The following is a 19,733-nucleotide window of genomic DNA, read 5'->3' as shown; positions in this document are numbered from 1 at the left end:
ACCGAAGGCCCGATCTCGCAGCTCTGTCCCTGTCTCGATCGGGCCGACCCCTCCGAGAACCCGGGCGCCTGCGGATGTCAACCACGCCTTCAAACCACCTCCATCCCCCGCATCCGCCTCCGTCACGCCGGGACATAAGATGCGGCCGCTGCTCCGTACCAAGCTTCACCCTGCCGTAGTCCCCTCCATCTCTAGAACCGGCTTTGCTTGCTCAGGAGCTCGAGCACTACACACTACTACGCCGCCCACGGCATTCTTCCCCCGCAGCCGGCCCCGCCAAGCACGCATATACCCCGGAGCACCAAACCAACATCACCACATCCCTCCTCACCCGCGCACAATGGCGTCGTCCTCCACCACAGGCCCGGTGCTGAAGAAGCCCGTGACGCTAGCATGCATCCAGCTCGCGAGCGGGAGCGACAAGGCCGCCAACCTCCGCCACGCCCGGGACAAGGTGCTCGAGGCGAGCCGGACGCACGGCGCCGGCATCGTCGTGCTGCCAGAGTGCTTCAACTCGCCCTACGGGTGCGACTACTTCCCCTCGTACGCCGAGACCCTGCTGCCCAGCCCGCCGACCAGGGAGCAGTCCCCCTCGTTCCACGCGCTGAGCGAGATGGCGCGCGAGGCCGGGGTGTACCTCGTGGGCGGGTCCATCCCGGAGATTGTCGAGAGCAGAGACGAAGGCAAGACATACTACAACACGTCCCTGACGTTCTCCCCGTCGGGCGAGCTGCTCGCGGCGCACCGCAAGGTGCACCTCTTTGACATTGACATCCCCGGCAAGATCACGTTCCGCGAGTCCGACGTGCTGTCCCCCGGCAACAAGGTCACCGTCATCGACCTGCCCGAGTACGGCAGGATCGCCGTCGCCATCTGCTACGACATCCGGTTCCCCGAGCTCGCGACCATAGCTGCACGGGGCCGCCGCCCCCAGCAGCGCAAGGATGGAGAGCAGGAGGAGGAACAGGAGCCGGGCTGCTTCGCCCTCATCTACCCAGGCGCCTTCAACCTCACCACGGGCCCCCTGCACTGGAAGCTGCTCGGCCAGGCCCGCGCCGTGGACAACCAGGTCTACGTCGCGCTGTGCTCGCCCGCGCGCGACCTCCAGGCCACGTACCACGCCTGGGGCCACTCCTTGGTCGTGGACCCCATGGCCCAGGTGCTCGTCGAGCTCGAGGAAGGTGAAGATATTGCGGTCGCGCACCTGGATGGCGGCAAGATCGCGGAGACGCGCAAGGGCATCCCCCTCGGCGGACAGCGCCGGTTCGACGTCTACCCGGATGTCGCGGCGGGCAAGGTGCGGTGGGAGGAGTGATTTTGGGCTTCCGATGTGTGTTGTAATGTTTTCTCTCCAGGGGTGTGGGGGGTGGTCAGTCAAGGGGAAAGGCGCCAATGACAGCGACAGGCGAACTTATGAGCAGTCCCCCATGGACAGGTGGTTAAGATACCAGATCTGAAACGATAGGTGATGAAGCCAATAAATTAAGAGAGCTTTCAGTTCCCGCTTCGTGTATGTTACGCCACAACAGACTAAGATAGTCTGGCCGGAAAGAATGACAAGCTGTCGTTTGTTAAAAGTATAGCGGGACTGTTTTCAGATTAGAAAACCACTTGGTTACGAGACCTGGACGCCGCTTGTTTTATATATCACTATCGGGTGGTTCGAAGGCTCGGCTTCTGCATTTCGGAACACATGACTGCACTGGGATGAACACACTCGGCACAGGAGAGACGTGGGCCTGCTCTGATCATTTTTGTTCTTTTTTTATTCCTTTTTTTTTCAGCCTGGAGTTACCACTCGCCGCATTGGTACTTTGGGCCGTCTCTAGTTGCGACCTCGACAGCTGCGTGACCACTTTGCATGCTCCGATCTTTCCAAGATAATCGGGGCAGCTATCCTTCAGCCTCGATCTGCACTATCAATCTTGTTTCCCAAGGTCCAGCAGCTATGCAATTCCTCCCGCAGGCCATCAGTCTACTGCTTGGCAAGGGCCTTGGCAGCAAAGGTCGGCAGCACGAAGCTGGCCTTGTGGATCTCGGCGTTGTAGTAGCGGCACAGCTTGGCCTCCTCCTCGGGGCTCCATGACCGGAGGGGCTTCTTGACGTCGCGGTCGGCGTCCTTGGTGCAGACCATGAAGCCGATCTGGCCCGACGGGTAGGTCGGGATGGTGGTGTAGGCGTACTCGGCCACCGGGAAGACCTCACCGCAGTCCTTCTTGAGCTGGGTGATCAGGGGCAGGTGCAGCCACTGGTTCTCGGCTGGAAATTGGGGTAAAAGACTGTGTTAGTGCATGTTTTTGTAGAAATGCGAGGGAAGCTCGAAGAACGAGTAGACAAGATTGGAACTTCCAATACAACAATACTTGGGCATGGATGATGGATGAAATGACTGGAGAGAAAAACATAACATGAAGTGACAAAAGTTGGGAAGTGAGTCGCCGGATCCGGGGCAAAGCAAGGACTCGCTGGCTTGCAAGTAACCATGTCCAAGGACAAGAAACCATGTCAAGCAGAGCTCAGCCAATCCCAGCTAGCCCACAGACCCTGGCTTTCGTGAGACAAAGAGACCTACAACCTTGGGTGGTAATAACACCGCCGGGGCGGAGGGCGTCGTGCAGCAGCTGGAAGTACGACTTCTGGAAGAGGCTCTCGGCGGGACCCTCGGGGTCGGACGAGTCGGTGATGATGACATCAAAGGCGTTCTTGTAGTCATCGAGGAACTTGAAGCCGTCGCCAACGTGGACCTTGGACTTGGGGTGCTTGAAGCCCTCGGCCATGTGGGGAAGGTACTCCTTGGAGAGGCGGATGACGGCCTTGAGCGATCCTGTCAGCGATCGAGCCCGCAAAGATACGCGGCCTGAAGAATACGTACCTCGTCAATGTCGCAGAGCGTGGCCTCCTCGACGCACTCGTGCTTGACAACCTCGCGCAGGACACCGCCGTCGCCACCGCCGATGACAAGGACCTTCTTGGGGTCCGGGTGGGAGTTCATGGCCAGGTGGGTAATCATCTCCTGGTAGGAGAACTCGTCGCGCTCGACACACTGGATGACGTTGTCGAGGACGAGGACGTTGCCGTGGTCGGTGGACTCGAAGATGAGGACATCCTGGTACTTGCTCTTCTCGTGGTGCAGGACCTTCTTGACGCGAAGAGTCATGGCCTGGCCTGGAAAGAGGGAAGCGACAAGACGTCAATGAGCTGTCGGGGGGGGGGTTATCAGGATGGACGAAGTCGTGTAAACATACCAGGCCACATTTCAGAGATCTCTCTGAACCAGCCATCTGCGACGGGTTGTTAGCTTCTAGCCAATGCAAATATGTGAATATGCATGGAAAAACAATCATAACAGTATGAAGGGCCCTTGAAAAAGGAAAACATGAAGCCCAATGGGAAAGTGATGGGGTTTTGCATAGCGGCGACGGCTGCTGCGGTTGAGGCCCGGCTGCCGATATTGCACTGGGCTGGCCTGTGATGTCACCCTTGTGCCCCACCTAAAATTTTGGAGGGGCAGTTTCACGAAGCTCAAATGTCTCTGCAATCCCGCGCAGCGATAATGGCAGCTGGCAGAACAAGCAAGTGAAACTTGAAAAAACGCCTGCAAAAGCTTTCGATGAAAGAACATGGAAAAAGAACATGGATATGCATTCAAAGGCATATGGCATCGTGACGACACCAACAGCCTTGACATACTATCGCAGGCGAGAGGGAAGGCACAGCAGCCGGCAGTAGAGGACCAGCTGCCGTCGAGAACGAAACGAGAAATGAGAGCTTACCCTTGATGGTGGGGTGAACAATTTCGGCCATTGTGGAATAGGAGTGCTGGTTGAAACGACGAGAGGACGCTGAACAACAAGAGGACAGAAGCAGTGGTAGTGGTGGTGGTGATGATGGTGATGGTGGTGCAGGAGCAAGAGGGGAAGCCAGTGGGAGATGCGACTTTTGGGCTGGTTGCAGCGTGAGGCGCCGCCGTGTGGCCGCAACGGTGAAAATTTTGCGGCGGCAAGCTCCAGCGTGCTGCCGGAGCGCCGGCAGAGGAGGCAGACGCCGTGCAACGCCCGGCACGACGCCGTGGAGAAGCGCACCGCCCGCCAGAATCGTCATCCTCGCCCAATCTCTGCCCGACGGCGGGGCCGTGCTTGGGGGCAAGGCGTGCAATGGCAGCAGTTGCCACGAGCAGGTCCTTCAAGTGCTTCGAGAGCAGGACTTGGGCGAAACCACGGCGGCCTCATTGTCGCCTCGGGCAGTCCATGTTGTCTGGGCGTAGGGGTTTTCCTGATTGGCGCTGTTCCAACCACTGCACCACTACAAAGTGGGCGGCGGCTGGCGATGCAGAATCCGCCTCAAGGGCCGCGCTTACAATGTCCAACCACAGCCAGCACTCATCAAGACTCGGCGGCTCCTCGTGCCAGATAGTGCTCAGCCAGTGTGCAACCATGCCCGGGCAGCCTCAATGCCTGCAACATCAAGATCGAAGCCGGCTTCCTAGACTTGGCAATCGCGCTCAAAGCCTACCCACTCGCCATCATATCCACACCAACTAACTGAAGCCATCCAGCTATCCGAACCACCATCGTCAAGCTAAGCCGGGATCTTTTAACCCTGAGCTCGCGCTTGGACTCTCACGGGTACCCAGGTTAGTCCTTCGCACCTCGAAACTCACTTGTCCTGCCAGCTCAGCGTGGCTTCCCGCTAGACTGCGCCTTCTCTTTAGTCTCGGGTCCTTCCCGGCACCGCGAAACACCCAGCTGGCTGCCATGTTTGCAGTCCACCAGCATGATGAGACAAGCAATTGAGCCCATGTAGTATGTGTGCAGCTGTTTTCGTTAGTCCGTCTCTCGTTTTGTCAATTGGCCATGCAACTAGTTTGACTGATCTTACAAAGAACGGCCATCTGTGCCTTGTTTGTCCTCCGAGCTCCACGGATCCGGGTCGCCTCGTGGCTGGTGGGTCCCAGGGTCGTCGAACCACGTTGTTGTGAGCCCACGGACTGCAGGCAGTACTGTACTCGCGGCCACTAGTCCAGGCAGGATGTGCTCTGTGTCGGTCGATCGTGAACGCGGGCTGCATGGGTGGTGCCCAAGCGCGTCAGACCTGGACATGAACTCAAACACAGCGCTCGTCTGGTTCTCTCGAGGAAGGTCGATAGTTTAGCACAGAGACGTCATGAATCGTGTGCCCTACGTAGTAGGGATCCTTGACCTTGCTGGCTTTCTGTGCGGCCAATGTCCTCCGCTGAGACGGCCGAACGACCCACTGGGCTCGGGTACAGACTCGCGGTTGTTGTGGCAGCACTCTTGGTCACAATATCTGCCGAGACGTATGCACCTGAGTAATGGGGATCTGATTATGACCGCTAACGTGAAGATTGGCTGCCTGTCACTGGCTTGAGCGCTCCACCTTACCAATACCTTAGGCAACGCACTAAAGATGCGTGTTGGTGACCGCGCTAGGTACAGAAGATATCTTGAATGCCGGCGCTTGCTTTTGACGACTTGCCCTTCCCTGCTGCTGTCAGAAGAAAACCTCGCAAGATAGGGGCTTCGGAGGTGGCGCGCCTGAAAAGGGTTAGTCTGCAGGGCTGAAGGCATCGTCGTGGAGAGGCCTCTTCCAGGTGCATGCCCGCAACCTGCAAGTGACGAGTCACTGATTCAGTGTAGGCCGTCTTGGAAAGCGCCGAACATCATTTTGTCAAACATGAGCCGTGATACTTCTTGGATCTATTCCCTACAATCATATTTGTTGGGCACGCACCTGCCCACATGGTGAGTGCTGTGGGTAGTGGACTCCCCATGATATCAACTCAAGCTCTGTCCGAAGCCGAAGGGGGATGCCATTCGGAATGTGTTGCTGCTTGGAGCCGATCAAGTACTTACTGCTTCGGAGCAGTGTAGCTCAAGCTACATCGGGAAAGCGAATCTCGGCGGATCATCACCAACCATAAAGGGCAAGTAGCAGGGACCAGGGCTGCGCTGTTGGAACCCGAGGAGAGGGCGCATTGGCCATGGAGTCGTCAGAGTCCACCGAGTGGAGTGCGGCAGCCAGGGCTCCGTTTCACCACAGGCTGGGGTGTGGAACCCGCCTGGGCTGCCTGGGACTTGCGTGACCGTGATGCGATTGCAATTAATTATACCGAGTCTTATGGCTCAGGAAGGAATCTACAATTGTGACTGCTTTTGACAGTTGTGTCCTTGCCCGACCTGCACGAGCCAGGTTGATGGGCTTGCAAGAGCGACGCTGTCGTCATCGAGGATTATTGGGGATCGAGTGGACTGGACGATTGCGGTGAGGCCAGTTGAGCGTGCTGGCGGTCCCGGACGGGTCCAGTCATGACTCGACGGTGCCTTTGTCTTCCGTATAAGGTATCAAGTGCTTTGGTTCCACGGTGGATCGGGTGGTTTTGGGACAAGTGGATGCCAGAAGTCCCCAGAGAGGCAATTATTGCTACGTGTGGTGGCAGCCCAATACGACATGCAATGGCTGCAAACTTTAGTTCTGCCAGTAATTATCATCAGGACCCGTGCTGGTAGGCGGAGGCTTCTTCTGTCCGGGGCTGGGGTGTTGACCAGGTCCCCAGATCATTGACCAGAGGGCTGGCTTGGAAGCAATTCGAAGACTGCAGGGCATGCATCACGCACCCTGGGCCTGGTCTCATGCAATGCATTGCGCAGATGAGGTTCCGGCTTGCCGCGGCGACAACCCAGCGACCTTGGCTGCCGATCGTGGCGCGACCCCAGTCTGCCAGCCAGACTGATTTGACAGGGCCTCTTCTTCTTGATCTCTCCATAGGCAGGCACGCACTCGGTGATCTGCCTGGGGAGCATTCTGGGGATGCCGCAGAGCCGGCACGACCAACGAGAGTTCCCGTGGGTGCCTCGTAGTTGGCACCCAATAGAACCAAAGGGGTTAACGACAAGAGCAAGGGCCGATCTGCGCGGCTGGATACGTTATGTTTCACGCAACGACACACTGAACACTTTGTTTTACCTAAGCGCGATGATGGGTCCAATGCTGAAGATTCCACGTTGGGAGGCGTTGACATTTTGCGCCTGCGGATCTCAGGATGGCACTTATTACTGGGCAGGTGTTCCTGGCCGCTGGTGGTATTTCCGGGCGACTTGCGGCAGCAACGGGCCCACCCTTGTTTTTTGCCAGCAAAGGATTCCGCCACATGCTGGTTGGCGGGCGACGCTGAAGGATGCTGGCAAGCCCGGTGCGTTTGGTGATGAGGCAAGGGCAGGGGCAGGGGAGACCCTCGGGGGAAGGGCCGGGACGCAAGTACGTTCTGCACAGGGCCCTGTCGCCAACTCTGGGAGCCACATGGCATGCGCTGTGGCAACCACCATGAATGCACGCGCGCGCACATACTGTAATTCCACGCGCGCAGGCGGTTCGTCCAGGGAAAAACCAATTCTTCCGCCCAGCAAGGCCCCGGGGTCTTGTGTGTCGTGTGGCTGCTCCGTCTCAGCTCTGCCGTTCCCTCTCTGTCCCCCGGTGGCGCGGCCGTCCTCACCACCGGCCCCGTCTTGCTTGCTGCTTTGGTGCTACAGCGCATGCCCACACCTCCTCGTCAAAACCTCTAGCCTCCCGTATTGAGTTTCCAGGGGTGTCGGGGTCTTCCTTCTGCCAGTCCCCCCCCTGCACGAGCAATACAGCATTACAGAGAGAGAAAAGAAAACAACGCAACCAGCCAACGGCTACGACTAGCGCATTTATAGTCGACAAAAGGAAGCGCTGCTTGCGAGCGGACAGGTCACATGGAGGGCGCCATCAACGACACACTTCTTGTGACGGCATTGCCAGCCTGAAGACTTGATGGGTGATTTGCAGGCCTGCCAGGAGCCTGGCCGGACATGACAACATCCAAACGGGGTGCCTGTTGTCCGTCTAATTGTCGCTATCCGCTCGGGCTGCTGGGAGCCAACCGTCACCTCCAGCACGCGCCAAACCGTCTCCGTCCGTCGTATTGAGAGCCCGATGCGGCGGACTGCTGCCACAAACGAAAAAGTCCTCAGTGAGCACGCCGAGACAGAATGTCCCCAGCGCGCTTGCACCGCACCAGACCCGGCCCGGCAGCCTGTTCGAAGGCCCATCGAACCCGCGCTAGCTTCGCACGCCAGTCCCCAAGCGCTGCATGGGTCGCCTAGCTCTACCCAGTATGTATATCGTGCGCCACCCCCCTCTCGGGCCCCCTTCCCTGTCTCCGCGCAGCCAGCATGCCGGGCGGCGGCCATGCAGAGTCCGAGTCCTGCTCTAATCCATAGCTCGTATGTTTTAACCCAGTGCTCATTGCCAGGCCGTCTCCCTGCTCCTCTTTCACTCCTTCCTACCGATTTTGCTCGCAGCCCGACGACGACGACGACGACGACGAAGAACAAGACGAGTTGATGCCAGGCTCCCGCGCAAGCCTCTTCGTCTCGCCTTTTGCCGTCTGCGGAACATCAAGGTCCAGGTAGTCATCCGGCACCTGTCCTCCCACCCCAGCGTCCCGCCGCGCCCGCCCCCCTTTCGAGTTGGGTCTCTGCGACAGGCTCACATGCAAGCATGTGTTTCGGCAGCAGAAAGACAGACGAGGCTGGCCTCGCCCGGTCGCGAGAGCTCGACAAGCAGATTCGACAAGATGAGAAGCGCCTGGCTAAGGAGGTCAAGCTCCTCCTGCTTGGTACGTCCACCCTGCGCTGCCGCAGACGGGTCTCAACATCTAGCTACCCCCCAACGGCACTGAGCCACAGCACCCCACGCCCTCAGAGGCGTTAAGTCGCGCCCACTGACATGACGTTATCTCTTTGCATGCAGGTGCTGGCGAGTCGGGCAAGTCGACCATCCTCAAGCAGATGAAGTTGATTTACGCCACCGGTTTCAGCAAGAACGAAAAGCTCGAATGGAAGCCCGTCGTGTTCAACAATATTATTCAGTCAATGCGCCAGATCTTTGATGCTATGGCCGACTATGGGCTCGAGTTTGAGAACAAAGATAATGAGGTCAGTCTCCATCAACGCGCAGCCATCAGGGCACTGTGAGGCTGGTACAAGCATTGTCAGCATACGTTGTCCATGCGCCCTCGGCTGCTGCGTCAAAGGAGGAAATAGAACCTGCCACTGATCTGCGCATGCAACAGAAAAACCAAGCTCTTATTCTTGTAGACAACGAAATCTCTCCGAATGAGCCTTTGCCCCCGGACTATCTTGATCCCATCAAAAGCCTATGGGCTGATGAGGGTGTTCAAAAAGCTATTCTGAAAGGAAACGAATTTGCCCTCCACGACAACCTTGCATAGTACGTCAGGATGCACGGCCTGGATGCCTTGAGGGCAGTATTCTACCGGATTGAGATGCTAACGGCCTCGTAGCTTCTGCGAAGATGTTGACCGGTTATGGCAAAAGGGTTACGTTCCCTCGGACCAGGATCTTCTTCGCTCACGGCTGCGGACAACGGGCATCACCGAGACTGTGTTCGACCTCGGGCAGCTCACCTACCGCATGTTCGACGTCGGTGGCCAACGTTCCGAACGGAAGAAGTGGATACACTGTTTCGAAAATGTCAACTGTCTCATGTTCTTGGTGGCCATCAGTGGTTACGACCAATGTCTTGTTGAAGACAAGGACGGCGTAAGTTGCTCGATCATCGCAACCCCTCCAAGCATGGGGAATGCTTCAAGACACTAACGAGCCGCAATCGACAGAACCAAATGAACGAGGCCCTTATGCTCTGGGAGTCGATAGCAAACTCACATTGGTTCACCAAGTCGGCTCTTATCCTCTTCCTCAACAAGATGGATCTCTTCAAAGAGAAGCTAGCGTCGAGTCCAATTACATCACACGGCTTTGTAGACTACCAGGGCCCGGCGGAGGACTGGAAGCAGGCCAGCAAATACTTCATGGACAAGTTCCGCGCCCTCAACCGGAATCCAGAGAAGGAGATCTACGGTCACTTCACCAACGCCACCGACACAAACTTGCTCAAGATTACGATGGGTTCTGTGCAAGACATGATTATCCAGCGCAACTTGAAGCAGCTGATACTGTGAGTCACCTACTTTAGAGCTCTGACGTGCAAACAGAGGCGCGTCACCGACTTTATCGTGGTTGCAAGCGCAATCCCTTGGCAGCAAGGCAGCTTAGGACAGAGACCACGCCATCTCCCGAGGCGTTCCCAAACACGGAGTCGTGGGTCGGGGTGATCACGAAAGAAAGAGAAAGAAGTGGATGGCGCGGGGGCCAGAAAGTGCTGCGCAGCTCGTCTTTCAGCGCTGGCAGTCTGGCCCTCACGGCGCCTGGGAACTCCGATCTAGATGGCACGGATCAAAGCGTGACCGATTTTGCTTGAGGCACGCTTCCCGTCTCTTGTGCGTCCCTGTACCCATCATTTACACGCAAAAGCCTGCACCATAATTACATTCATAATAACCGGCATCGGGTCCTGCAGGGTATGATATCAGCAACCGTCAAATCAACTCCTCTCCTCGAAAACCTTGTGCGGCTTGCATTTTGGGCTCTCTGGATTTCTGCAGCCGAGCTTTGCGGTCCGCGACATCCGTCGCACCAATGCCGTCGCAGATACGATATTTGCATATCAAGAACGACCTTGAAAGCCGGCTGTTAGATCTTGTACCATTTACGACAAGTCGAGTAGCATCAGAGCGGCGAAACCTTCTCTTTTTACCTCCGCGCCTGCAGCATGCAGCATGGAGGGGACACATCTGCGCAGGCGAGCGGGAAAACGCGCTGAAAAGAGGTGTTCCATTTTTATGATCTGTCACGCGTCCTGTTGATACCACTACGAGTTTTGGGTTTTCTTTTTCTGTACGTAACGTTCTTGTCATAAATCACATTGGATAGGAGAAAACAATCTCTAGGTCATGCATGTTAGAGCATGGCCACTTGATATGGTCGTTTCATTCTTGCGTGCCACCCTGGAGAGTGGTTGCTGCACACACTACGTTTTGGCTGTCAACACTTTAAAGCGCCCATCGCCAGGCTCGGATGGGCGTGGAAGAGATGTGCCCCAAGCGGACGTTGAAATCCAGGTTGTCAGCCCCCTATGATGCACATCCTTGGGCACGCCTGCCGATCATCCTTTTATCATGATTGATGGATGCGGTCAACGGTGAAGCCAGCCGAGGCAGCACCTGGAGAGGTGGGCCTCGTAAAGCGGCATCATCCGACATCGCCAGGTCAGAAGGTGGATTCCTGGCGGACCCAATTCCTGTCTGGGTCGCTGCGGGGCGTACCTGACAGATCCTGGACCACACCGACGGGACACCCTGGGCACTGCAAAAACTTTTGTGGTACTACACCTGGTTGCCCAAAAAATTGAGCAGAGCCTTGGGTGAAGAGGTGTGTATGTTGCTGCTGATTGCACGAGAGCACGTGGCAAGCACCACTTGATCTGTGTGTCCAAGGGTCCGCGCTAACGCTGCTGAAGATTGCCCTATGCCGTCTTCAGCGGCTGTGATTAACATGGCTCAAGCGCTACGGACTTTTATTGTACAGTAATGGCGGCCTTGTTGGCTGATTGGTCACCCCCTCACGGAGGACCTCGGGAGTGTGTGCGACTCCCCGATCTACAAGGTACCTTGTAGCTCCAAGTCCCGCTGCCCCATCAACCCTCTGGGCTGCGGTGAAATGAGCCCAAAGTAAACATTGAGCTCCACCCTCCACACCTGCACCTCCACACTCTTCTGCGCAGGCGGGTCCAGAGCTCCAGGAAACAACAATCGACAGATGCAGGGCACAATATCAAGTCGGCAGAGTCACTACCACCATCTGCATGTGTAGGACAAAGAACTCTCTTTTTCCAGCACCACAAGAGACCATACAGCACAATGGGCCGGCCATTAGAACACCGGCACCCGACAGATTATGCCCGTGAGCCGCTCAACATGGGTGGCAGCAGCAACGGCATGGGTGACAGCTCCAAATTCTCCGGCCCACCAGCAGATACCGGCTGGCGAAGTCATCTCAAGGACCGCTTCCCCATACTGCACACGAGGCGAGGCAAATTCCTCGTAGTCGCGTTATGCCTGCTGCCACTGCTCGGGCTCTTGGGCCTGTTGGCTCTGCGTGGCGATGGCATCAGCGGAGGCAGTGGAGGAGCTGGGGCTGGTGCGAACGCCGTCATCAAGGATGACACTTACTTTTATGGCCAGTCGGAGCCTGTATATCCGTCTCGTGAGTGACCCTCAGACTGGCACTCTTCGATATCACTCTTCACACGTGGACTGACTGACTCCCGACGTTTTGCGACAATCCAGCTCAGATGAGCGGGTCTGGCGCCTGGGCCGACGCCTTCCGCAAAGGCAAGCAATTTGTCGCCAAGCTCACGGTCGAGGAGAAGGTGACTCTGGTCTCTGGCGATGAGTCGTCGACAGGAAGCTCTGGAACCCTGAATGGGTGCTCCGGCAACATCCGGCCCATATCGCGGCTCAACTTCACGGGGTTGTGCCTCAGCGATGCCGGCCAAGGCGTCCGCGCGACGGATTTTGTCAGTGGGTTCCCCAGTGAGGTCCACGTCGGGGCGTCGTGGAACAGGCCGCTGGCTCGCAAGCGCGCGGATAGCTTGGGGCGAGAGTTCCGCATCAAGGGTGTCAATGTCGCGCTGGGGCCTGTCGTAGGACCCGTGGGCAGAGTTGCAACTGGAGGGAGGAACTGGGAGAACTTTGGGAGCGATCCTTACTTGACCGGTGTGTTGGCTTTCGAGACAGTGCAGGGGATCCAGGCTCAGGGTGTCATGACGAGCACAAAGGTCAGGACATACCATGGTCGCTGTTGTGATGGTTCACTGCAACTAACATGTGGCTTGTAGCACTTCATCGCCAATGAGCAAGAGACACATCGCAACCCCAACAGCGACGGCGTGGCTGCGATTTCGTCAAACATAGACGACCGCACCATGCACGAGCTCTACTTGTGGCCTTTCCAAGACGCCCTTAAAGCAGGAGCCGCCTCCATCATGTGCTCGTACAACCGGGTAAACAATTCCTACGGCTGCCAGAACTCGAAAACCCAGAACGGTAGGCACTTTTTTTGTCCCACATCAGGGCACGCAAAACCTCCAACAGTTTTCACTGACGTCCAGTACCCTAGGCCTGCTCAAAACCGAGCTAGGCTTTCAAGGCTTCGTCCTTTCTGACTGGGGCGCGGTTCATGGGGGCTTTCCCGTCGCAGATGCCGGCATGGACATGGTCATGCCGAGCAGTGAACTTTGGGGGGACGAGCTGGTTGTCGCCGTGAAGAACGGCTCGCTCGACGGGGCCCGCCTGGACGACATGGCGACACGCATCATGGCATCGTGGTACCAAATGAACCAGGACGGCGACTTCCCCGAACCCGGTGTCGGAATGCCGGCAGATCTCACGAAACCACATACCATCGTAGACGCCCGAAACATTTCTTCGCGGCAAGTGCTATTCGACGGGGCTGTCGAAGGCCACGTCCTCCTCAAGAACACGAAGAGCGCTTTGCCTCTGAGCAAGCCCATGGTCCTCTCAATCTTTGGATATAGTGCCAAGAGTCCGGATCAGTGGAACTACAAATCAAATGGCGGCGTGGCAGCCTGGACGTTTGGAGGCGAAAGCTCCTACCTGGGCAGAGACACTCAGCTGGGGTTCTCAAACGTGGTTGGCGAAGACTGGTCCCAGATTGCGCCTAATGGCACCATCTTCTCTGGTGGTGGCAGTGGCGCAGTCACTCCTGCCAGTGTTTCTTCGCCTTTTGATGCCATTGCCGCCCGGGCTTACGATGATGGAACTGCCCTGTTCTGGGACTTCTTCACGCCAGACCCCGACGTTTACTCCGACTCGGATGCCTGCTTGGTCATCGGCAATGCTTATGCCTCAGAAGGATATGACAGGACAGGTCTGTTCGACCAGTACACAGACAGGCTCATCCGACACGTCGCAGATCGCTGCAATAACACGATCGTTGTCTTCCACAATACCGGTGCGCGGCTGGTCGAGGACTGGGTTGATCATGCCAACGTCACCGCGTTGATCTTTGCACATCTGCCTGGTGAGGCGTCTGGGCGAGCTCTGGTCAGCCTGCTGTACGGCGACTCGAACCCATCCGGGAAACTTCCTTATACGGTCGCGAAGCAGGAGTCTGATTACGAGCAGTTATTATCTGCTAATCTGCCTGAGGGCATATTCGCAAATTTTCCGCAGTCGAATTTCACGGAAGGTGTCCTCATTGACTACCGCCACTTCGATGCGAAGAACATCACTCCACGCTACGAGTTCGGTTTTGGGCTGTCATACACGAGATTCAACTATTCGAACTTGCAGGTGTCGCTGCAAGAAGGAGCGAGGTTAGACGAATTGCCCTCTGGCTCAATTGAGGAGGGCGGGCAGGTAGACTTGTGGGACGTCATTGCGACGGTGCGCGCCAACATCACCAACGTGGGCGACGTCGATGGTGCCGAAGCAGCGCAATTATACCTGGGCATTCCGGGAGAGGGATCTCCCGTGCGACAGCTCCGGGGTTTCGACAAGCCGTTCATCAATGCTACACAAACGGCCACGGTCGAGTTTGAGCTCACCAGGCGGGACTTGAGCATATGGGATGTCGTTACACAGAAGTGGCGCCTGCAGGGGGGCGAGTATCAGGTTTATGTCGGTGCCAGCAGCCGCGACCTGCCGCTGCAAGGCACTCTGAAGCTGTGAATTTAATTGGCGCAATGGCAATGGGGCCTGTTTGAATTCTGTTGGATTTCTTTTTCTGGGCGTTATGGGAGGTGGCTTTGGGTATTCACACACACATAGGAAAGGGTACTTACATAAGGGGGTGTCGATGCTCCAAATAGTAAGCCCTCCACACTGGGCAGCGTCTCGAGCAAAAATTCCGGGTCTTGGCAGTATTGATTCCAGGAGTTAAAGTTCCAAAAGATGGTCCCGGGAATCGAGGCCGCCATCGCAATGCTTGCAGGATCAACCAATTCCAAATTCAGTGGCAGCCACCTGCCCTACTCTGATACTCGTTGCAAAGCTAGAGCCTGCTAGGCCGAACGGAGGCTGAGCGAGGAGGAAAAAACAGCTTTTTGACAAGGCCGGAATCGACGCTGGCCAAACTCTGATTGGCGGGTCCCTTGCGCTCTACCGTCCTGTAGGAGGAGGCTAAGGCGGGATGGCGCTTTTTAATCATGATTCGTCATCATCACCAACTCTCCAGTTGCCCGAGGGCAGGGCAGGGCAGCACAGCGACGCTTTCCCGCCCCCGGCCCGAAAGTTTCCTGTAATATTTGCAGCCGGCCACGCGGTTTGCGTTTTTGGTGTTTCTATGGGTTGCCGCGCTCCTTGAGTTTGTGTGCCCGGTTTCTGCCTTTGGGATTACTGAATTCGATTCGAAACGTCACGGGACCTCTTTGAGCTCGCTTCGTGGTGGGCTGGCTCGCTCGTCGCCTTCTCAACAGGGCGCTCGATGCACGGTGACGTTTTTGGGGTTTTGGGACAGGGGCCCAGGAGGAGGATTCCTCATCATTCCAAGGCTGGGAAATGAAGATGTATTTTGGCGGCGGGCGGCAGAGAGGTCTGAGACATGATGATTATGGCTTGCGCCTTTTGGCGGGAGGGCTAAGGGCCCGGGGGTCTAGACTCGGGGGGGGGGGGGGGGGGGGTGGTCTACGGAGGAGGGAGGGCAGACTTGACGCCTGTGGTTTGCTTGTCCAGGCGCATTTGAGCTTTCCGATCTAGAGATGCGAAGGCAGAGTCCAGCCATGGTGATGATCAGAGTTGGCATTCACCATCCGCTCTGGACTGGAGCCCCACCCCACACTGGCATCTGCCGCCCCGATCTCGGTCGAGGTTGCCGAGGGCGAGGCCCATGCCAGGTGGTGAACATGGTTAGGTCTGTCTGTCTGGCTGGCTGGCTGAAGTCGTACACACCCAGCTCGTTCAGTCGCCATTCACTTCAAAGTACCAGATGTCGCCCATCACATGGGCGTCGGTGTTTGGGGGCGGGCAAGTCAAGCCAAGTCCGCGGAGCTGGGGAATTGATGGCCTTGGGGCGCCACTGCATGCACGTTGTGCCACCAGGCCGCCTTAATTACTCCTGGCTTGGCTGCAGCGCAGGCGACTGACGTGCCGGAAAAGCACCCACAGGACACCACACCACACCACACACACCAGTGACCAGCCAGGACCCTCGTGCCCCTCCACACGCCACGCCAGGCCCACGCGCCACGGGCGACTCGGATGGCGCCCATTAAGCCCGCCAATCCAGCCGTCTAGGCCCCCTCAGACCTGCAGCAGCACTTGAGCAGCTTCCCGTCCCATTTCCCTGACGTCCTGCCCTCGCCTGCTAATTAGCACGGAGCCGACTGCCGCCACAACGACCACACGCGCGACGCTCCCTCCATCACCACTGCCAATACGCAACAACACCTTCAACAACACTTACGACGACGACGACGACGACGACGACCCAGCCAAGGTTTCTTGCGATCGCCTCTCCTCGTCTCACCATTCGCCGCCGCAAAACCGTCCATCGCAACGCGGCCCTGCTCTCCCCGCAGCGCCAGGCCCCTGCTGCAGCTCAGCCCAGCAGTGTCGTCGGCCTGACGGCATCAGCCCGTTTGCGTGACTCAAACGCACAACTATCCAGGTCTCGCCACTGCCCGCCTGCTCGTTTGGCCTATCCGCCTTCTCCGCTGTACAGCTCGACACGGCCAGGCGTAGACTCGGTTCATCGCCATCCGCGCCCACGACGGCATCAGACAGACCCTGCGCAGTAGACAGCCAGATATCCCGCGCCTGCCACCCACGAGCGCATCTCTTGTAGACAGCACAGTGCACATACACCGCGCTTGAATCACCTCGAGCCACAAGGCCAGTCAGTGCTTGTACCTTGACGCCTGCCAAAATTCCCTCCCTTTCCACGGCCTACCGCATTGCGAGCGTCCTTCATTCATTCAGTCCGTGATCCGGCACGCTGCGAAGGCCTCGCAGTGTTGTAAGGCGTGGACTGTTTGGGCAAAGCCATCGCGTGTAAGCACGTACAAAGTCGGCATACGCACCGATTTTGATTTTTCGCCACTCCTTTCACGCTCAGAGAGTCGCACCACAGGGCTGTGCAGACCCGATATAGAACGCCGTTCTGCTGTCCCAAAGAGAAGCCTGTGGGCTGGTCGCTCTCCTTGCGAGCTATCGCGGTTCTCTGACACCACGCTCAAATGAATAGTGTGGCTCTTGGCGGGAAGCCGGGCGTTGGCAACGGCTTTCAGTTTCAAGGGCTCTCACCTATTTCCGACACGACTCCGAGCCAGTCACCAAACCAGCACGCGTACATGGGCTCCGCCGCCATGGCTGGCCCTGCCGGTGCCGGTCCTGGAGCTCCTGGCGCCGGTCCTGGCACCGGCGCCGAACCGGCTTCTTTTAACAACATGCAGTGGATGGCAGATGGGCAGACGCCGGGCTTTGCGCCACGGGCTTGTGAGAAGTGTCGGTTGTCGAAGCGCAGGTGTGACAAAAAGTTGCCTCACTGCGACCGCTGCGTCCGCCTCAATGCGAAATGCCACTACGTACAGGACGCCCTGGCCACCAGCGCCAACCCACACGGACCTCACTTTGTCGTCTATCAGTCACAACCGCTGTCCAGCGACGCGATGCTTCGCAGTCTAGATCCGCTCGAGAACGTTTCGGTGTCTCAGATATTAGGGCTCCTGGGCGGCCCGGACACTGACGCGGAGCCCGACTGGAAGGCGCCAGTACATGCATACTTCACCTACATCCATCCGTGGTATGCTGTGGTCCATCCGGCACTATTCGATCAGCGCGTGTCGGAGATTCAGTCACACCCAGACTACCCTTCACCAGCACGGTCGCAATCTTCGTCAGGTTACGCCAACGGGCAAGCTGACTTGCATCCGTCTTTCAAGAGGTCGCCATCTCAGTCCGAGGCTGACTTGGAGCTGCGAGGCAAAGATCTCGCGCTGCTTATCGTAGCCATGCATCTCGTCACGAGGTGTAGGCGGAACCACAACGGTGTGGTACAGATGTTTGACGAGACCTATCGTGTTCTCAAGCGACTAGTCTCGCTCGTCTGCCTCAACGGCGCGGACGGACCACCACCCAGCATAGAGATGGTCCAGTGCGGCGCACTCCTTGCGCTGTACGAGTACGGCCATGGTGAGTCACACACGGCCTATCGGACACTTGCGCAGGCTGCTGCGAACGCTAGTGTCGTGGGAGTGGCACCTGGATACGGAGACAAACCTGCACAGAGACATATCCTCGCCGACGAGCCCGTAGAGCTGTCGGTAATGGACAAGGAAGAGCGAGGGGGTATCTGGTGGAGTTTATTCATCCTTGACCAGTAAGTCCGCGATACCATTCCCGGTATTGTTCGCATGGTTCGGCGATGCTGACACTGTAATCAGGTTTCTTCACAGAGACGAGACGGCTACTCACCTACCTTTTATTCTGGAGACACCAGCATACAACGCTCTGCTACCTGAAATGCCAATTATGACCACCGCTCCGGGATGGACCACCAGTACCAGCGGAAACTCGCTGTTCCCAGCCCCCACCATCAGACGGCAGCCCGTGAGCGTCGTATTGGGTAACGAAGAGCTTGGCACCTTCCAGCTATCAGCAAAGTGCAGCAGCTTATTGCATCGTGCCCTTCGCCTAGACAAGGAGCGCTCGAGCCTGCCGCATATGAGCACGACGATATTCTCTGATCTCGACCAGGAATTGCGCAGGGCCACACAGACACTCATTGAGAGGTCCATGCATTGGGAGCTGATGCTTGACTGCTTTTCCATGTGCATTAGGTAAGTTCAGTACCGAGGTTTTCATCCCCTGGACGTATGGGATCACTTCTTGCCTCTGGCGGCTCGCAGCTCAACAAAATGGCCAGCCTTTGCATATGCTGACCATACTGAAACAGTGCCTTGTTTACTCTCTACCTGCCGTATCTGCCAAGGATAGAAAACATGTCAGCCCAGCAGATTGAGGCTGATCCGGAACTCAAGACGGCCTTGGCGGCGTTGCGCTTTGCTTGCAAGATGTCAACGGACATATCCTGCAAGATCAATTCGGAATTTGTCAATAATGGCGACAGCCCTTCCAACGTGGACGTCCTGTCGGCACCCGTAGGGGCCACATGCTACCTAGTCATCATTGTGTTTTCGTCGTTCCGGCGGATATTCCCCGACGAAAACCTCGAGTGCCAGCGGGCTATCGCGGAGAAATTCGAGAGTTTGCGGCTGTTCAGCAATCGCTGGGGCATCGCCGGTAAGTATCCTTTGCACTTTGATTTCGTCGTGCACGGAGTGCTAATCCGGGATTCCTTCCGCACAACAGAGAAGATGATGCGCCTGCTCGAGCAGAAGCGCGGGATCTACAGAGAAGAATACTTGACGCCAGGAACTTTGGGACCATGAGGGGTAATGGAAAAAGGCGACCTAAGGTCATCAGCATCGTTGTCTGGAAATGACGCGCGAGTGGAGACAGCAGCGAGTATGGTAATGTGGACGACTAGTCAGTAGCAGGGTCGAGCAGTTCAATGCCCCGAAGTGAGCGAGCTCACGCCTGCAGCAGAGATCCGGAATTCAAGAAGCCAAGGGTAGTGTGGAAAGCTGGCTGTTGTGGTAATTCACGCACACCCTGACCACCATCCTGGCGCTCTGACCCAGATGACTCTATGCGTCCATCCCGCCGCCAGACGCTTCAAGCGAACTTGGCGACCGGGCATCACGTGCGTCGCACACGCCATGCCAGACACATATCTGCTCTGTGCCGA

At 57.2% G+C, this 19,733-nt stretch overlaps 7 protein-coding genes across 7 annotated transcripts; 5 read left to right on the top strand and 2 right to left on the bottom strand.

Annotated features, from left to right (window-relative positions):
* Position 1: 1 nt before the first annotated feature.
* B0I36DRAFT_329596 (carbon-nitrogen hydrolase) lies at positions 2-1,658 on the top strand. The gene has a single exon (XM_046154727.1). It carries the CDS (start codon positions 140-142, stop codon positions 1,313-1,315), a length of 1,176 nt encoding a protein of 391 aa, XP_046009186.1. The 5' UTR covers positions 2-139; the 3' UTR covers positions 1,316-1,658.
* An 82-nt stretch (positions 1,659-1,740) lies between these two features.
* Positions 1,741-3,966, bottom strand: B0I36DRAFT_329594 (Spermidine/spermine synthase). Its single transcript, XM_046154726.1, has 5 exons — positions 3,774-3,966; positions 3,246-3,281; positions 2,873-3,165; positions 2,576-2,813; positions 1,741-2,259 (listed from the first exon to the last, which is right to left on the bottom strand). Exons 1-5 carry the CDS (start codon positions 3,802-3,804, stop codon positions 1,976-1,978), a joined length of 882 nt encoding a protein of 293 aa, XP_046009185.1. The 5' UTR covers positions 3,805-3,966; the 3' UTR covers positions 1,741-1,975.
* Positions 3,967-4,349: 383 nt separating this feature from the next.
* Positions 4,350-4,905, top strand: B0I36DRAFT_329590 (uncharacterized protein). Its single transcript, XM_046154725.1, has 2 exons — positions 4,350-4,814; positions 4,879-4,905. The coding sequence occupies exon 1, from the start codon at positions 4,359-4,361 to the stop codon at positions 4,539-4,541; it is 183 nt and encodes a 60-aa protein (XP_046009184.1). The 5' UTR covers positions 4,350-4,358; the 3' UTR covers positions 4,542-4,814; positions 4,879-4,905.
* Positions 4,906-6,199: 1,294 nt separating this feature from the next.
* On the bottom strand, positions 6,200-7,039 carry B0I36DRAFT_414282 (uncharacterized protein; the record flags this gene model as incomplete). The annotated part of the gene is made up of 3 exons (XM_046162019.1): positions 6,200-6,613; positions 6,636-6,927; positions 6,985-7,039. 3 exons carry the CDS (start codon positions 7,037-7,039, stop codon positions 6,487-6,489), a joined length of 474 nt encoding a protein of 157 aa, XP_046009183.1. The 3' UTR covers positions 6,200-6,486.
* Positions 7,040-8,414: 1,375 nt separating this feature from the next.
* Positions 8,415-10,193, top strand: B0I36DRAFT_151794 (G protein alpha subunit). The gene is made up of 5 exons (XM_046148527.1): positions 8,415-8,659; positions 8,794-8,978; positions 9,116-9,273; positions 9,347-9,605; positions 9,680-10,193. Exons 1-5 carry the CDS (start codon positions 8,542-8,544, stop codon positions 10,022-10,024), a joined length of 1,065 nt encoding a protein of 354 aa, XP_046009182.1. The 5' UTR covers positions 8,415-8,541; the 3' UTR covers positions 10,025-10,193.
* A 2,062-nt stretch (positions 10,194-12,255) lies between these two features.
* B0I36DRAFT_249053 (glycoside hydrolase family 3 protein) lies at positions 12,256-14,656 on the top strand (the record flags this gene model as incomplete). The annotated part of the gene is made up of 3 exons (XM_046150441.1): positions 12,256-12,741; positions 12,802-13,009; positions 13,083-14,656. 3 exons carry the CDS (start codon positions 12,256-12,258, stop codon positions 14,654-14,656), a joined length of 2,268 nt encoding a protein of 755 aa, XP_046009181.1.
* Positions 14,657-17,160: 2,504 nt separating this feature from the next.
* On the top strand, positions 17,161-19,374 carry B0I36DRAFT_365601 (uncharacterized protein; the record flags this gene model as incomplete). Its single annotated transcript, XM_046159169.1, has 4 exons — positions 17,161-18,302; positions 18,367-18,762; positions 18,879-19,225; positions 19,295-19,374. 4 exons carry the CDS (start codon positions 17,161-17,163, stop codon positions 19,372-19,374), a joined length of 1,965 nt encoding a protein of 654 aa, XP_046009180.1.
* Between the last annotated feature and the right edge of the window lie 359 nt (positions 19,375-19,733).

Source organism: Microdochium trichocladiopsis (assembly GCF_020744255.1).
Source record: "Microdochium trichocladiopsis strain MPI-CAGE-CH-0230 chromosome Unknown B0I36scaffold_8, whole genome shotgun sequence".
NCBI classification, from domain to species: domain Eukaryota; kingdom Fungi; phylum Ascomycota; class Sordariomycetes; order Xylariales; family Microdochiaceae; genus Microdochium; species Microdochium trichocladiopsis.
The sequence above is the reverse complement of the archived record's forward strand: the minus strand, read 5'-3'. Positions and strand labels throughout refer to the sequence as shown.

Excerpts from the sequence above, each read along its gene's own strand:
- B0I36DRAFT_329596 (XM_046154727.1), top strand. The coding sequence starts at position 140 with ATGCGGCCGCTGCTCCGTACCAAGCTTCACCCTGCCGTAGTCCCCTCC.
- B0I36DRAFT_329594 (XM_046154726.1), bottom strand. The coding sequence starts at position 3,804 with ATGGCCGAAATTGTTCACCCCACCATCAAGG. Across the intron at positions 3,166-3,245 it reads GATCTCTGAAATGTGGCCTG|GCCAGGCCATGACTCTTCGC; the intron begins GTATGTTTACAC and ends CCCTCTTTCCAG. Across the intron at positions 2,260-2,575 it reads CGGTGTTATTACCACCCAAG|CCGAGAACCAGTGGCTGCAC; the intron begins GTTGTAGGTCTC and ends CCCAATTTCCAG.
- B0I36DRAFT_329590 (XM_046154725.1), top strand. The coding sequence starts at position 4,359 with ATGTCCAACCACAGCCAGCACTCATCAAGACTCGGCGGCTCCTCGTGC.
- B0I36DRAFT_151794 (XM_046148527.1), top strand. The coding sequence starts at position 8,542 with ATGTGTTTCGGCAGCAGAAAGACAGACGAGGCTGGCCTCGCCCGGTCG. Across the intron at positions 9,274-9,346 it reads CTCCACGACAACCTTGCATA|CTTCTGCGAAGATGTTGACC; the intron begins GTACGTCAGGAT and ends ACGGCCTCGTAG. Across the intron at positions 9,606-9,679 it reads TTGTTGAAGACAAGGACGGC|AACCAAATGAACGAGGCCCT; the intron begins GTAAGTTGCTCG and ends CGCAATCGACAG.